General features: G+C 34.3%; 2 protein-coding genes across 3 annotated transcripts; one reads left to right on the top strand and one right to left on the bottom strand.

Annotated features, from left to right (window-relative positions):
* Positions 1 to 836: 836 nt before the first annotated feature.
* On the top strand, positions 837 to 5,067 carry LOC115952553. Its single transcript, XM_031069726.1, has 2 exons — positions 837 to 1,219; positions 3,136 to 5,067. Coding segments are annotated over exons 1-2 (1,839 nt in total). The 5' UTR covers positions 837 to 1,217; the 3' UTR covers positions 4,973 to 5,067.
* A 679-nt stretch (positions 5,068 to 5,746) lies between these two features.
* On the bottom strand, positions 5,747 to 14,717 carry LOC115952732 (protein DETOXIFICATION 44, chloroplastic). Of its 2 annotated transcripts, none has more exons than XM_031069954.1 (13): positions 14,375 to 14,717; positions 14,174 to 14,295; positions 12,981 to 13,136; positions 12,738 to 12,871; positions 11,768 to 11,903; positions 11,144 to 11,240; positions 10,936 to 11,036; positions 9,117 to 9,280; positions 8,161 to 8,232; positions 7,930 to 8,046; positions 7,059 to 7,154; positions 6,857 to 6,978; positions 5,747 to 6,456 (listed from the first exon to the last, which is right to left on the bottom strand). In XM_031069954.1, exons 1-13 carry the CDS (start codon positions 14,632 to 14,634, stop codon positions 6,393 to 6,395), a joined length of 1,641 nt encoding a protein of 546 aa, XP_030925814.1. In that variant the 5' UTR covers positions 14,635 to 14,717; the 3' UTR covers positions 5,747 to 6,392. The 2 variants fall into 2 exon arrangements, with proteins under 2 accessions (XP_030925814.1, XP_030925813.1); XM_031069953.1 differs by having other exon boundaries at positions 12,738 to 12,880.
* Positions 14,718 to 15,906: the final 1,189 nt, after the last annotated feature.

Here is a 15,906-nt window from a genome sequence, read left to right on the forward strand (position 1 = left end):
TCTCCATTGACTGTTGCTACTGCTACTTCTTCTTCTTCAATACCTTGTTCTTTTCTTTGATCCGCTTGTCGATCCAAGCACCGATCTACTCTCTTTGTCTTTGTTGGTGTGTCCGTGTGTGGGTGTGTTTGGTTTTGTGGTGTCTGTGGTTGATTTTTGATTTTGTGTTTGTGGGAGCGTATGGATCAAAGGAAGAAGAAGATGATGAGGGCATTAGTTTTGCAGATGGAGAAGAGAGAGAAAAAAAAAAAAAAGGAACGAAATTAGAAATTATTAAAATAATGTATAGAAGAATTATAATAATCGTGCATATATATATATGCACGGTTACTGTAGCATTTATACATTTATGTACAATTTTATACCCACTAATATGAGTGTTTTTTGATTAAAATGTATAAAATAAATTACTTTTTGTATTTTATTAGATTATCCATGAACTACGGGAGAATAAAAATTTAAGATATTTTATCATTTATTTAAAGGGATATAAAACTTTTATATTTTTAACATATTATGAATTGGATGACAAGACAAATTTTTATTTTTTATTTTTAATTCTGTTGCCTTTTATTAATTTAACTTTTCCGGTACGGAAAGTAGCCGCAATTTCCTAGAAGATTAGAGTTACAGTTTTTAGTTTTTACACGATGACTCTGGATAAATGGAGATAATGAAACTTTACTAAAATAAACAAAACTAAAACTTGGCTGGAATACACCTGGAAGGTACGAGAAAGGACAGGAAAAATCTTGTACACCAAGAAAACGAGGTGCGGTCCCTGTAAGCAAAATTGTCCACATACATTTTACGGCACAGCTGGAAATCAAATTGCTTCTGCTTTCTACGTCAACAAATATTACTTAATACTCTCTGAAACATCAACTTACTTAATACTATCTCTGAAACAGTCCTCTCTGTTTAACAATTCCTTGGTCGCTAAGTTTTGAAAGGTGACAAATCAAAGATGCTAAGAACGACCTTGATATATCTAGTAGCTCAAAACAGACAACATATATATATATATATATACCCTACCACACCAAGAGAGTAAACCTTTTCACAAAGCTTGAGGATAGCAAAAGCAAGAGAGTATACCTTTTCACAAAGCTTACACAGAGAGAGGATAGCAAAAAGGTAATACAAAGGAGGACGTTGAACTCGCATGAAGTCTGAGATTGTTGACGAGTGAGTTTCATTTTCGACAAGAATTTGTCATGTAAGTTTCACTAAGATAATTTTACATCTCTCTAGTTTTTTTTTTTTTTTTTCCTCTCTCTCTCAATTATATTAAGTATGAACCTCCTTGTCTATCTTTGATATGGGTTTCTTATATTTCATTATTTTGTATGAATATATGGTCTGTACTTGATTTCATAGTTCATACTCATTTGGTCCTTAGTCCTTTTTTTTTATAGGTAATATAAGAATTATTATCGATGAAAATGGAAAAAGAAACATACAATGTCTTCATGAGAATGAACACAGCAAAGCACAGGCGGAGCTGTATTGAACGTTGGGGGGCCACGGCCCCCCAAAATTTTGAAAAATTTTAAATTATATATATAATTATTTTAATATTTTCAAAGTTTAGTCTATAACACCAAGAGCTGGCCTCCCAAATCTTTGAATTAGTTCAATGTTGTTCTTAAAAAATAAAATTATTCCAATAGTTATAGAGATATAATTTTATTTTTTGCAATTTTAATTTTATTTTTTAAAATGTGTTTTTACATCTGTTAAATATTTGATAAAGTTTGGCATCAAACTTATTTGAATTTATCTTTTTTAACCCATGTACCAATTAACAAGTCATCGATTCATTAAAAAAATCTTGTCACTAAAACTATGCATAAAATGTGTCTTTAGTTGACACATAATAGGTTAGAGCAAGATAACTTAAAATATGTTTGGAGCCTAACTTATTTTAATGTCATTAGTTGCATGTTTTTGAATTTTCATTAGTTCAATTGAAAGATTTTTTACTTTAGTATAAAATTTGATAATTTGTATTTAAAATGAAATTTTTTAAGAATTTCACTGTGAAAATGGAAAAAATGAATTTTATTTTATAAAAATCGTCATCAAACATAACTTTGATTGAAAATATTAAGGTTTTTTTTTTTTTTTTTGGGTATGTTTATATAACTTATCAAATAAAAAAGTGTGTATATATCATATATGTGTGTATATATATAAAATAAAAAAACGTGTGTGTATATTTACATATGTATATGAGGGTTGTTTGGATAAATATATTAGTGCTGCAACTTGGCCCCCCAAACAAAAAAGCTTGGTTCCGCCCCTGACAAAATAGAACACCACAGAAAACCATCAAGAGACTAAAGTAAGAGAAGAAAAAAACTGAACAATAGAAGAACATTCTATAAAACCCCAGAATGGAAACCAATCAAAAAGACTTCTCGGGCACAGCTGTATTAACTCAACCAAAGGCTTTTTAGAATCTTCAAAGGACCGACAATTATGCTCCATCCATACAGTCCAACATCCTGTAATTAAATTCCAAATATCTTAATCATGTTTCCCAAGCAAAAAATTTAGAACTTTTGGCCTGTCGATCTCAAACCTGTGACCTTCGTGTTATTAGCACAATGCTCTAATTGGGTCCTTAGTCCTTGGTCATTATTGGTCGTTTACTATCTGCTTTGTGGATATGCATTGTTTTGCTTTCTTGTTGCTTACTACAAGTATAATTGGATTTTTTGGGTTTACGTACGCCATAATATTATACAATTATCACTATGGACCCTTGAGTGATAGTCACTTTATAAGTATAAAGAAGTTTTTGTGAGATAGGGACAAGAGTCGGGTAAGAGAAAGCTTCGGAGATCTACTTTTTTTTTTTTTTTAAATTTTATTTTAAGAAATACACGTATACATTTATATTAAGTTAAAATATAATTTTTATCTTGTAAAAAAAAAAAAAAAAGTATTCTACAATTAAAGCATATGAGGGTCAAAATCTTTTTAAACTTTTAGAAAAAAATGGACTTTGTCTCTTGAAAGGGAGGAACTTATAAACTCATTCATTTGTTGTTAAATAAACTTTAGAGTTATTGTACATGGTTAAACTGAATATTTATTTTTATTTTTTTTGGTGGTGGGTGATTTCAGGGATAGAAAATCAAGAAGGAGACGTAATGGGTGTGATTCAATAGAAGAAACTTTAGCAAAGTGGAAGAAATTAAACAATCAATATGATTTTGGAAAAGATGGAGTTGATGTGACACGTAAACTTCCGGCCAAGGGCTCAACAAAGGGGTGTATGCCAGGAAAAGGCGGCCCGGAGAACTCAGGTTGCAAATATAGAGGTGTTAGACAGAGGACTTGGGGCAAGTGGGTGGCCGAAATTCGGGAGCCGTTTAAAGGGGACGCTGCACGGAGAAAGAGTAGCCGGCTTTGGCTTGGTACTTTTGACAGTGCTGTTGAAGCAGCTCTTGCTTATGATGAAGCTGCAAAAGCTATGTATGGTAATTTGGCTCGTCTAAATTTCCCCAAGTACTGTGAGGAATCAACGTACTCCAATGTATTGTCCTCAGATACATTTAAAAGCTCACCAAAGGAATTATCAGATTGTTATGGTGTTGGTGAGGTTAAGGAATCAAAGATGAATAATCTGTCCCCTGCAGGCAAGCTTTACCGTTCCAAAGTTGCTGTTAAGGAATCGGAGGAGAAACAAAACTGTTCTCAGGCCTGCGTGTCAAATGAATCAACAGAGGAATTGAAGGTAACACCAGAACGTTCTGACCAGTTAAAAAAAGAACGTTCTGAGGGTTGCATACCTGGCTGTTCTCAGAATAATGAGACTGAGGAATTGAAGCTAGAACACACTTTGAGACAGCCTAGAAAAGTGAAATGTAAATTAAGATCTGGTGCTAACCCTTCAAATGATGTTGAAGTTGAAATGTCGACAATGAGCAAAGAAATGAAGGGAGAACTTATAGGAGGTTTAAAATCTAGTGGTTTCATTGATAAACATAATAATCGATTGCATTATGAGCCCATAGATGCAGCCTCGAATACAAGTATTCATTGCAAGTTTTCTGATGATGCTGAAATTGACATGATGGAAATGAGGAAAGAAACTAATGGAGAATTTGCAGAAGCATTAAATTCTGGCGATGGTTTCGACGGTATTTATGATTTCTTGCATGGTGTGATCACAGATGTGGACTGCGATCCAAGAACTGATAATATGGCCATAACAAGAGATGAAATGATGGGAGAATCATCAGAAATATGTAAATTCAACGACTATATTGATTTCCACAATACTCATGATGTATTGCATGATGCACCTATAGATGTAAACTGCAATCAAATAAGTTATTGCAAGCCTTGTAATGTTGAAGGTGAAATGCCGATGATGAAGAAACAAATGAAGAGAGAACCTTCAGAAATCATGGAATTTCAATATCGTAATATTTTCAATGATTATAATGACTTGTATAAGCCTTCTTATAATGGTGTCAAATCTGATAAAGCTTTGACGAGGGAAGACATACAAGAAAATTATACAGATTCCAGTTACAGTAATGGTTTCGACAACAGGTTTCACTACCTGCATAATTGGTCAACAAACAGAGCTACTGAGCCTTTGGGTGAAGGCAGCAGTGTTAATTCTACATTTAAACAAGAGGGAAATTATGATTTTAATCGAATGGAATCGGCTTCTATAGGCTACCCACTAAGAGGAAGGCCGTCTTGTTTTTCTCGCTGGTTGCAGAACTCAGACACTTACTTGCCTGGGAGCTCAAATCAAAAGCAAGAGTCAGATTCTGGCGTGGACTACAATTTGGATCCTGAATATAATTTCGGCTCATTGGAACAGCATACGCAGCTAGAATCAGGAAGAGGTTACAATTGGGATGTTGTGAAATCAGATTATGATACTCGCTTATTGGAAGAGCAGCAATGTTTTGATTTATGGTCCTCCGAGTGGGGATATTAGGTACGATCTTAGGATGTTTTACAAGTCAGTTGTGAGATTTGTACTCTTTCGATGTAACTGGGTGGATTATGAAAAAGAGATTCATTGTTTAAAATTATTTTTTTGATAAGAAAGATCATTGTATTCTTGTTATGTAAAAAAAAGAATTGGCCATTTTTATCACATTTCATTTTGTTAAACTCAAGATATCCAATCGAGTTTGAGGAAAAAAAAAAAGTAATGTTGTCCAATCTAAAGAGCGCAATCTCTATCTGCTATAAGTCATATACTGAAAAGAGGGGGAAAAAAAAAGGTATGCTATCACTTTATTTTTTGGGTGAGCAGAGGGCAGTTCGATTAATGGAAAAGAAAGAAGCAAGCTGCGCTTAAAGTAGTTAAAGAATTCTGTGCTACAAGTCAGACCCCAAGAAATGCTATCTTAGCCCAAATCAGCAACACGAATGTTGTGATTCCAATGGAGGTCAACACCAACAGACCTACTCAGACATTTACATCAAAGTCGATGGTGTACTATCTCTCACAAATTTGGATTTTGCTTTCACAGAATAGTGGGATCCATGGTTTGAGAGAGATAATTTATAATTATTGCTATATATTGGGCTTCTATCCAAAGATATTTTCAGTAACTGTGGGTGTTGGTTGGCAATTTGGCATTCTAAATGCCAGGCTCTTTTCAAATTCCTTTAGCAATCCCATATTGTTTTGGAAATTAAATTAATTTAATTTAATGACTGACATATTCGCATAGTGTTCAAAAGCAAACATATAACCCAATCTACGGAAGGCTTACACAATGTTCAAATTAATCATTTGGTTCTAATAGCTCATACAAAATGTAGAGTTCTTTGATCTTTGCTGTTCTTAAATCAATGTAAATGGTTTAGATCGACAAAAACAGGCAAGTAATATGTGTAAAAACTGAAAATGCCGATCAATCTTGGTAGGATATTGTCCTAATGTAGTTTGTCCTATAGTGTGTGTGTGTATATATACACACTCATATAAATGGGTCAAATTTACCAATTGGGAGTAGGAGAAAGCTCGAAGGCGATACAAAAATCTGAAAGATTACTGAACCTGGTGAAGCCTGAAAGGGACAACAACTTGCGCCTGAAACTGTTTTTACCTTCAGCTTCCTCCAATAATACATTCTACCACCTTATCAAATCAGCCAGACTTATATCCAGTCGGTTGTTAGCAGTTGACAGATACTCTGGTTAATGAAACCACGTGGCCTCAATAAAAGTATACCTCAGTTGAAAACCTCAACGCAAAATTCTTGTGACTGGCACTGGTAAAAGTTTGTTTGAGTGACTTCAAAATAAGGATAACTTAAAAGAGTGTGATGTCCCGGGACCTGGACGGCACTCAACAAGCATAGCAGATGGCAGAGACATGGGATGCAGAACTTGACCAAATCTCACTCACTTTCTTGCTTCATCTCAGACCAGACCATTTTCCATGGTCCACTTTTTGATCCCAACCTAAGGGAATATGATCAAAAGAGTATTAGGCTTAGACCAAAAGAGCAGACTGATAACAAGTGGATATGACTCAACCCAAATATCCCTAATTACTTCTGAAGCCATGATCAAAATAACTAATTTTGGGAATACAAAAGACCTTGTGAGTTAACCAATCTGCATGATATCATTGTAAGAACTTAAGCAGAACAAACCAAACCAAACTATTGCCAGTCACATGAATCACGGTCTTTCACTGAGCTTGGTCAAATTCAAATATTCATCATCCCAACAACCCACTCCCCCCCAAAAAAAAAGCAACACCAAACTAAAGTGATGTAACAGTTGATACCGGACTTCACCATCAATTATATGCCATGACTAGATGTTGCCTCATACACAGAATTAGAAATTAGTTTACCTCCAAATTCCAGCTACTACACGCAAGGTCATGAAAAGAAACAACCCTGACCAGACACCAGCAAGACCAAATGCTGGAGCAGCCACCAGTAGGTACATTGAAGAGATCAACCCAACGAGCACCTATGCATCACAACAAAAGAGCTGAGAAAGGAGAATAAATCAAATCAGTAAATAATGATATAATAGGAGGAGGGATGCACCATAGAGTAGGCAGCATATCCAAAGTCTGAAACCCCATAGTAGAGCCCATCAAGAACAAATGCTAAAGCATTCATTGGCTGTGATCCAGCAACAAACTGCAGAACAGTAATATGTTAAATATTTTAAACAAAAACACAATTTTCATAAATGATGATGATTGTTACAAGAATTTATAGATAAAATTATAAATATCATCCATAGTTGCATTAGTCAACCCCCACTGTGTCCTTGCCAAAATTTAAGGGTTCAAACTTACCCTGCCAACCCTTTGCATTTACTAATTCTAAAATAAGACATCTAAACTGGGAAGAACATAAGCTGTCACCACCAGTGGCGGAGGCTGGAATTTTAGTTTGGTGGGGATATATATATATATATATATATATATATAAGAAGTAAACTAACACCATATAAAGATTTTTGATTCAATTTCTCTTTTGAACTTAACCTTTTTTTTTTTTTTTTTTGTAAGTAACATCTCAACATTATGGCTATTAGTTAGATATCACAACATACTATTTAACAAGAAATGTATTACATAATATTATTACCATTCCATAACCAAGATATGAAAGTCAAACCATTTTCAATCGCCAGGCTACAGATTGACTGGTGGGGAATAAAATGGGAAGGTTACCTATGACATTCACAGTGGGTTCAAACCTTGTGGATCCAATATCTACCTTTACTAGATCTGTAGTGGACCATTTATTATAGAGTGACTAAATTTTACTAGACCTGAAAGGACTAAATACATTAGTCTGATAACATGAAACTTCAAAAGAGCACAAACAATGATCATTCTCAGCTTCAATCCAAAAGGTAAAAAAGCTGTCCAATTATTAAACTTTCAGATCTAAAGTTTCTTACCAAAATACCAGACCAGGCAATTGTCAGAACTTCCAAGTCTGTGGTGAACAAACTAGAAAATGCCCCAAATCCAAGAAATAAAATAACAGCCAATGCAGTTCCTGACACTAAACCAATCTGAAGCACAAAAGCATAGAAATATTTAGTCAGTTTCCATGTTTGTTCTTTGGGGGGAAAATCGAAACCTGTTCAAAGTGGTAATGAGATAGAAGTTAGGATAATAGTATAAACCTGAAGAACTCTGTAAATCACTTGACGTGACTGTTCATAATTCCCTTGTGAGTAACCACTTGCAAGCAGAGCCTGTGAGAATAACCAATGCATTATGCATATGATGACAGAAACAGTGAAGACTCAACTAAAGCATCTCACCCAGTTGCAGCTTATGTCTGCATGTGTGTGTGTGTTGGGAGAGAGATCAACACATTTTATGTGCCATGCTCCTATAAATAAGTCTTCCATCTTAGCTGATTAGAATTATAACCAGCACAGAATTTGCATCTAACCAGAATTACAAAATTTTATTCTTGTATAATACATCTGTTAAAATCATTCACTCAGATACTGGACACAAGGCATGTGGGCAGAATGAGAGCAGATCAAACAGCCTCTGCATGTTGATTTTTAACTTTTTAACAAATCTTCTCCAGACTGACCACCCCTCAATTTGGTGCTAACCAAACACAATGAATTTTCCAAAACAATTACCAGATTGATTCTTGCAAGTAAATAGGCTGGAAAAGCTTCATAATAGCTTTAAGTTCAGTTTTCAAGAAAAAAAAGGGGTAAGATTAATATGAACTTCAGATTATTTGTAATGTGTAGCACGCATTTCCATTATTCTCATCCAACGGAATCTCCAAAGTCAAACTCAGGACTCAGATATTTGAAATTTATTATGCTTTTCATATCTGATAACTAGACATTTTTTCTCATTTTTTGTGTGTGTGTGTGGGTTTTTTTTTTTTTTTTTGGAGGGGGGGGGGGGGGGTGTTTAAATTGGTCCCAAGTCATTAAGCATATATGTAAACCTCAAAGTTATAAATGGAAATTACGTGTGTCCCAAAAAATTAATTCTACAGAGATCTACAGAAGTTTCCCAGCTACTCCTAAGACACTTTTTTTGGTTCAATTCATCGTCAACAACTTGATTACACGTGGGACACACTGGCATGCGCAAACTATACCTGACCAGCAAGAGCTAAAGCATCAGTAAGCAAAGACACTGCCAACCAAACTTGTATGCAAATTTGATGACCAGCCATAGGGATAGGACCCTCTCTAGCTGCCATGGATGTCGCCAGTGTCATGGTTACAAGCACAGCTAGGGTCCTCCCAATGAGAAGCCCACCTGCAAAATAAATAACCAGAACTAGTAATTAAGAGGAGGAGCTTAAAAAAATTACTGTATTGCATGATCAGCACTAATTTATTGTTCTTCTGTTTTACCTATGCAGCTTTTCTGTCAGGCCAGAAAGGCAACCATCATGAAGATCATAACAAGATAAAGTTTAAAGTAAGATATAATCATTTACCTTCTGAGAACACTATTTGACTTAAGGATATGGACTGCAGTTAATGATATGGATTTAATAACAATGCAATGGTTGTGCCAAAGTAATCTTTTATAAACTTCTATAGCTGTACCAAAAACAACGATCATGCATACCCCATATCTCACTGTTTGGTTAACTATCTTCCCACTTGACTTAACTCAAGAACATAAAAGCATGCACAGAAGACAGATAAGATATAAATTATCTTTTACACCCATTTTTGCTTCCTTCAACATGCATGGTCACTTGGAGTAATTTCTAAATAATAGTTGCTTAGCATAAGGTAGCCAACTGGGTTTGGTTTGATGCTAACTGGTAAGCCATGAATTCTACAAAAATACATAAGCCCAATATCCGGATAGATATTAGACTTGTTATGCAAAAAGCAATTATTTTGTTGAGAGAAAAATATTGCAAACTGTAGATAATTAATCCGAAATTCCCAACCTGTGAGAAACAAAAAAAAATAGAGAAAACACATGCCAAAAGAAAAAAACAATCACACACATAAGATAGTATTTACGTGGTTTGGCAATTTGCCTACATCCACGAAGTTGCAGGGATTTTACTATTATCAGAGAAAAATACAAAGTGCGGCTACTATTTTTCTCTCACTCAAGAAACACGACAACAACAAACCCTAATCACAAAATTGCGTTTTCTACAACCTGCGCATAGGATTCACAATGGGCTACAAAATGAGCCAAATTTTTTTTCTCGAGGGTGTTGACCCCAGACCCCCAAGAGGCTTGTCCATGAGCGCTCCAGCTTGGGCTTGTCGGCCCAAGCCTCCTCTCCATGGACTAAGCCTCAAAAAATCTTTCATTAAAAACCACACAATATTATTCGGGTCGGGTCGTCAAACCGGATAAAACAAAATTAGGCTCTACAGAGCCCAACACAAACTCAATCACAAGTTCATGAATACACCACAAGGACTAAATCATAAATGCAACAATCAAATCACAGAACTTGCAAAAGGCTGGTATGTGACTGCCTACAAAACTCTTTTTTTTTTTTTTTTTTTTTTTAAGAAAGATGTATATTCAAAAACTGCTAAATGCAAAGTAGCATAAAGCATATCAAAAAGTACAAAAAAAATAGAGAAAAGCAAAAACATAAAAGAAGCACTAATTACAAAGAAAGAGAGAGCTAAAGAACAAAGGGAGAGAAACTGCCTACAAAACTCTAAAAACTAGTTTTCTCTAGTCTAGTACTCATCAACATCATTATTTCCAGTTTCAATTTTTTTTTTTTTTTTTGAAAAATCTTGCTTCAAGATAACATAGCTTCATGCCAGTTAGCTACTGCCTATAGCAATCGATAATCCAGAAAACTTCAAAAAGAATAACTCTCTTCTTGAGATTTTTGCTACCTAAAGGAGTACAAGTATTGTGAGAGTAAAAGTTGAGTAGGACAATTGTAAAACTTAGTTGGCAAAGGAACCTACCAGATTTTAGATAGCTAGCAACTTTTCTCCCATCAATGTTAGGAGAAATAAGCAATACTTTTCCATTCAGTTCCCAAAGAAGAATAAAAGCAATTAAATATCTGGTGAAAATGTACAAAAATGAATCTGTTAGGATAGGAAAGTCAACAACAATATGCAACTTACAAGAACACCAAGCATTATAAAGTTTACCACATTACTGACGTACTCAGAAATCACAGTAGCAATTGCAGCTCCACCAATGCCAATACCAAAAAGAAAGATCAATATTGGATCCAATAATGCATTAAGTAAGTTGCCTGCACCTGTATTTAAGAGTCATTCATCATATATACAGTTAGCAATCTCATCATGACAGAGAAAATCTATTTAGTGAACCTCGTTATGTGTGACAATAGAATAATGGGATTAATACTTGAGTGAGTGCATGTGTGTAAATATGATTCTAACTAGTTGAGGTCTACAAACTTTTTTTTTTTTGATAAGTTAGTTGAGGTCTACAAACTGATTGGTAAGTCAAGCAAAACTGCATAATTCCAAATTTAACATCTCAATCTCCTGTAGAAGTTCTCTTAAAACAGATGTTCAAAAATACTATAAATTGGACAATCCATAAACTCATCAATCATTAAATACCTAAGAAAGGCTCTCAAAGTTCATTATCATAGACTAAAAGAAAAAAATTTGAAGTGAATGACTCCAGAAAGGAAATTGTATTGAGCATCAAAAGGAATATAAATCTAAATGTACAGATACAATATGTACTGTACACACACACATATATAAAAGGAGAGAGAGAGAGAGAGAGAGAGAGAAGCATGCTGCGACTTGCCAATGGCATAAAGAGGGGTCTTTGTGTCCTTAAATCCACGAAAAGTGCCTTGTGCAGCTAGTGCAATAACAATTGGTGGAGCACCAAAGGCCCTCCAAGTAAGAAACTGCTCAGCTGGCACTCGCATTGGTGAGTCCTACAACATATCAAACCTCATTAAACACTTCCCAAATAATAAATCCAGCCTTATAACATACAACATACAAGACAAAATCATATCACATCAAAATAAGTAAACAAACATAGAAGGCACATATTACATTGCAATAGACTAAAGGCTCCGATGAAAACTTTTAGAAATCATGATTATAAAAGTTTGATTTCTAGAGTTTTTAACTAGAACTTCACTACTATGATTGCTAAATGACTTAACAACTAATGTTGAGCATCGCTCTATATCTTGCACCAGAAAATTAAATGTCTTCTCTCACAACGTAAGTATATTTCTAGTGTGTTTGTCTGTATACCCATAGGTAGCTCTATGGGCATAGTGTAATGTATAGGATTTACCATATTAGGAGTTCCAAAGAAAGTTGTAACAGTTTACAACATAATTTATGACCATTCAGAACTTTCACCCAAAATTGAGGTTATTATTTCATAGTGCAATGGTCCATTGGTTCACAATATATCTTGATTGACCAATCCATTCTTTCTAAAAATAGATTTCTATACCCATAGTTATATTTCCAAGCACAGAAATATCTAAGTTAACCATTTTTAATATTTTATAAAAAATAAAAATAAAGTATTTTGCTGTAGATATTCAAAATTTTCCTTAAAAATATATCAACATCTTTTATCGTGTAAAGGACAGACTAATACATCAATACTTTCATTACACAATTAAAAACATCAACAAAGATCAACTAAATACAACAATGACTCTAAAATACAAGAGAACGTTTTGGTAATAATTAATAAACAACTCATTGATTATTAAATTCATACTTTAGCAAAGTCTACGTACAGCAGGTATACCCATGATATTCATCAAGAAACCAGAGCCAAAAGAGAGTGCAACAGCTTCAGCAATGCCAATGCTAGCAGCAAGTGCTAAAGAAGTTGATACGGAGGGAAGGAGAACCTTGCCTTTGTGCTCACCTGCACGATCTTAATGAAAATCACAAAAAACAAATCCCCCATTAAATAAATAAATAGATAAAATCCAAAACAAACAATTTTTACATACAAGTATACCACAGTTACTTACCTTTGTCCATTTCAGAATCTTTAGCGGCTTTACTAATCAATGCCTGCTCCTCAGCAACAAACGACGTTGTGATGTTGAGCAATGGAACATTAAACAATTTGGATACCAGATTGAAAACCGAAACCGATACCCCAACCGCAGCCAATTCAACCGATCCTAAAGGGAGAAATTTAACAAAAGCAAAAAACTATTAACAGTCATAAAACAAAAACAAAATGAAAACTAGTTATCACTTATAGCATAAGTGTATTGGATTTTGCCACGTCATCAACAATTTAAATAGATGAGGTGGTGAAATCTAATCCGCTCGTTTCACAATGGATGAATAGGATTTTATGAACTTCATGGCGGAGTTAATAAAAAAGACTAATCGACGCACACTAGGGGTGTGCATGGGTCGGGTTGGGTCGGGTTGAGGGGATTTTTTGACCCAACCCATCATATAAGTTCAACCCAACCCAACCCAACCCACATGGATCGGGTTGGGTCGAGTTGAACTTATGGATTTGACAAATTTTTTTAGTATTATTATTAAATTGAATAGAAAAAAAAAATATTAATATATTAAAAAAACCTAAATATTAGTATTAATGTAACTCTTTAAAGGCAAACAATACTAATAACAAAACAACAATAGTAATTTATTAGGATTTGTGTGAACTAATTGACTTTTATATAAGATAGGAAGAACTGGCTATTTGAAAAATTTTATTAATTATATAATATATTTTTTATATATATTAAATTAGTATTTCTACAGCTGTTTTTTTTTAATTATTAAATATAATATATATATATATATAAGTGCCCTACAATTGATTTAAAAAAAATTATTAAATATAAAATATATTTTAAATATATATTAAATATGGGTGGGTCGAGTCGGGGTTGGCAGGTTTGTAATTTTATGACCCAAACCCAACCCGACCCGCCATAAAAAAAAATTTTGTAACCTAACCCAACCCACCAAGCCTTAAAAACCGACCCAACCCGACGGATCGGGTCGGGTCGGGTTGGGTCGGATTTGACAGGTCGGTGGGTTTTCTGCACACCCCTAAAGCGCACACACTAATACCAAATAATAAGCAATACCTGCCCAAATCAGTAACCTGAACATTCAAAATTTCCAATAGTACCAACAATTCATTCAGAAAATTAATCAAACACTTCAAAATCAATAACAAAATGAATACCTAAGTGGCCAACAAAGGCAGAATCAACCAAAGACGCTATCGGATCGGCGGCCAAAGCCAAAGCCGCCGGCAATGCAATCGACAAAATCTCCAGCGCCAATTCATCGAACTTAATCCCATCTCTGCAAAAATAAAATCACAAACATATAAATCCCTAAACGACATGGAATTGAGAACTTATAGTTAAAAAATGGAGCGTACCTTAAACGACGGAGACGAGAAGAAGACGACGGAGGGACCGGGTCGACCCGAGGCGGAGGAGTTTCGGCGGGTTTGAGGTCTTGCGGCGGAGTTTCTATTGAGGTGGAAACGCGTTTCTGAGGCGAAGATTTGAGCACGGTGGTTCGAAGACGAAACGAGAAATTCGGGTTTCTGATTGGGGATTGGGATTTAAACGACGATGGATTGGGCTTCGGTGAGTATAGGCAGAGAAGGTGATGGCGCGTGAGAGTACTCGCCATTTTTAAAGTTGAAACTCAGAGTGAAGTGAGAGCTTGAAGAAGCAACCATATATTTTATTGAAGCTTTATCTACCAACGAATTTAACGGTCAGATTTCGCGCTCTCGTATAAATATCTCCCACTGTATATGAGGCTGTGACTGAGTTGGGCTTTTCTCTTCTTTAGTTGAGCCACAAAGTTTTTTTTTTTTTTTTTTTTTGTTGAGAATCTGTTGAGCCACAAAGTTGAGGGGACTTTTTGCCTCTAGAGTTCGAACCCAAGCCCACTTTTTATTTTATTGGGCTTTTATTATGTATTATAGAGGTTTTTTTTTTTTTTTTTTTTTTTTTTATTTTTTTTAATGAAAATATAGGTGAAGCTTTTGAGTTTATCAAAAAGGCACTTGGTCTATTTAGAGGAGCAACTCTTCCTTCTTTCTTTCTTTCTTTTTTTTTCATTAAATACGAACCGTATATAATATATTAAATTCGAAGTACAATCCAAATCTAAATTGAATCTAAATTAGTTTTTAATTATTATATAATTTTGTGGCATACATTTAATTCAATTTTATTAATTTTAGTTTCAAGTGACTCATTCATAATAATTAGTGTGGAAGTCAAAATAACTACCTCACTCACTTATGTAAGATCACTCATTGCCATTATTGTTGAATATTTTTATTTGTAAGCCCATATTACAACCTAATAAAGATATAGGAAAGAAATACAAGTAAAAAAAAAAAAAACCATAAAACCATAAAAAATGCAGTCTAATTAGCAATTAGCAGCATTATGAGCCAATAAATTATCTTTCTCAAGAATAAAAACAAAATCCAAAGCATTCAAAAGAAAGAAGATGATCCTTTTATGTTTTTAAGGACCCTTAAATGTGTGAGAGATGGCGGCCCCAACCTAAACCTACTGTTATTATTCTACTTTCTAAGTCAAAGGTTTTACAATGGAGTCACCACTTATTTAATTGGAAAAATAAGAAAACCAAATTAAAAAGTGCATCATTCTTATTGATGAATTGAAAGTGATAAATCTCTTTGATAAATAACCAAAAATTACATCGCTTTGGTCTTAGATACAATCTACAACAAAAAATACAATACTTTGATTCCTAGTTACAATCTAGAAATAGAAAATTACAGGGATAAGTCTAATTCACTAAATCTTGATCTAAGTTCGAAAGCTAAGTTACAAGATTGGGAAGGTGTTATATACCCAACTTGCTTAGTGAAACCAGTCTTCTAGACTATGGTGCCAATGATCATATCACAGCATTCTA

The sequence above is a fragment of the Quercus lobata genome, chromosome 7 (genome assembly GCF_001633185.2).
Source record: "Quercus lobata isolate SW786 chromosome 7, ValleyOak3.0 Primary Assembly, whole genome shotgun sequence".
Lineage (NCBI taxonomy): Eukaryota > Viridiplantae > Streptophyta > Magnoliopsida > Fagales > Fagaceae > Quercus > Quercus lobata.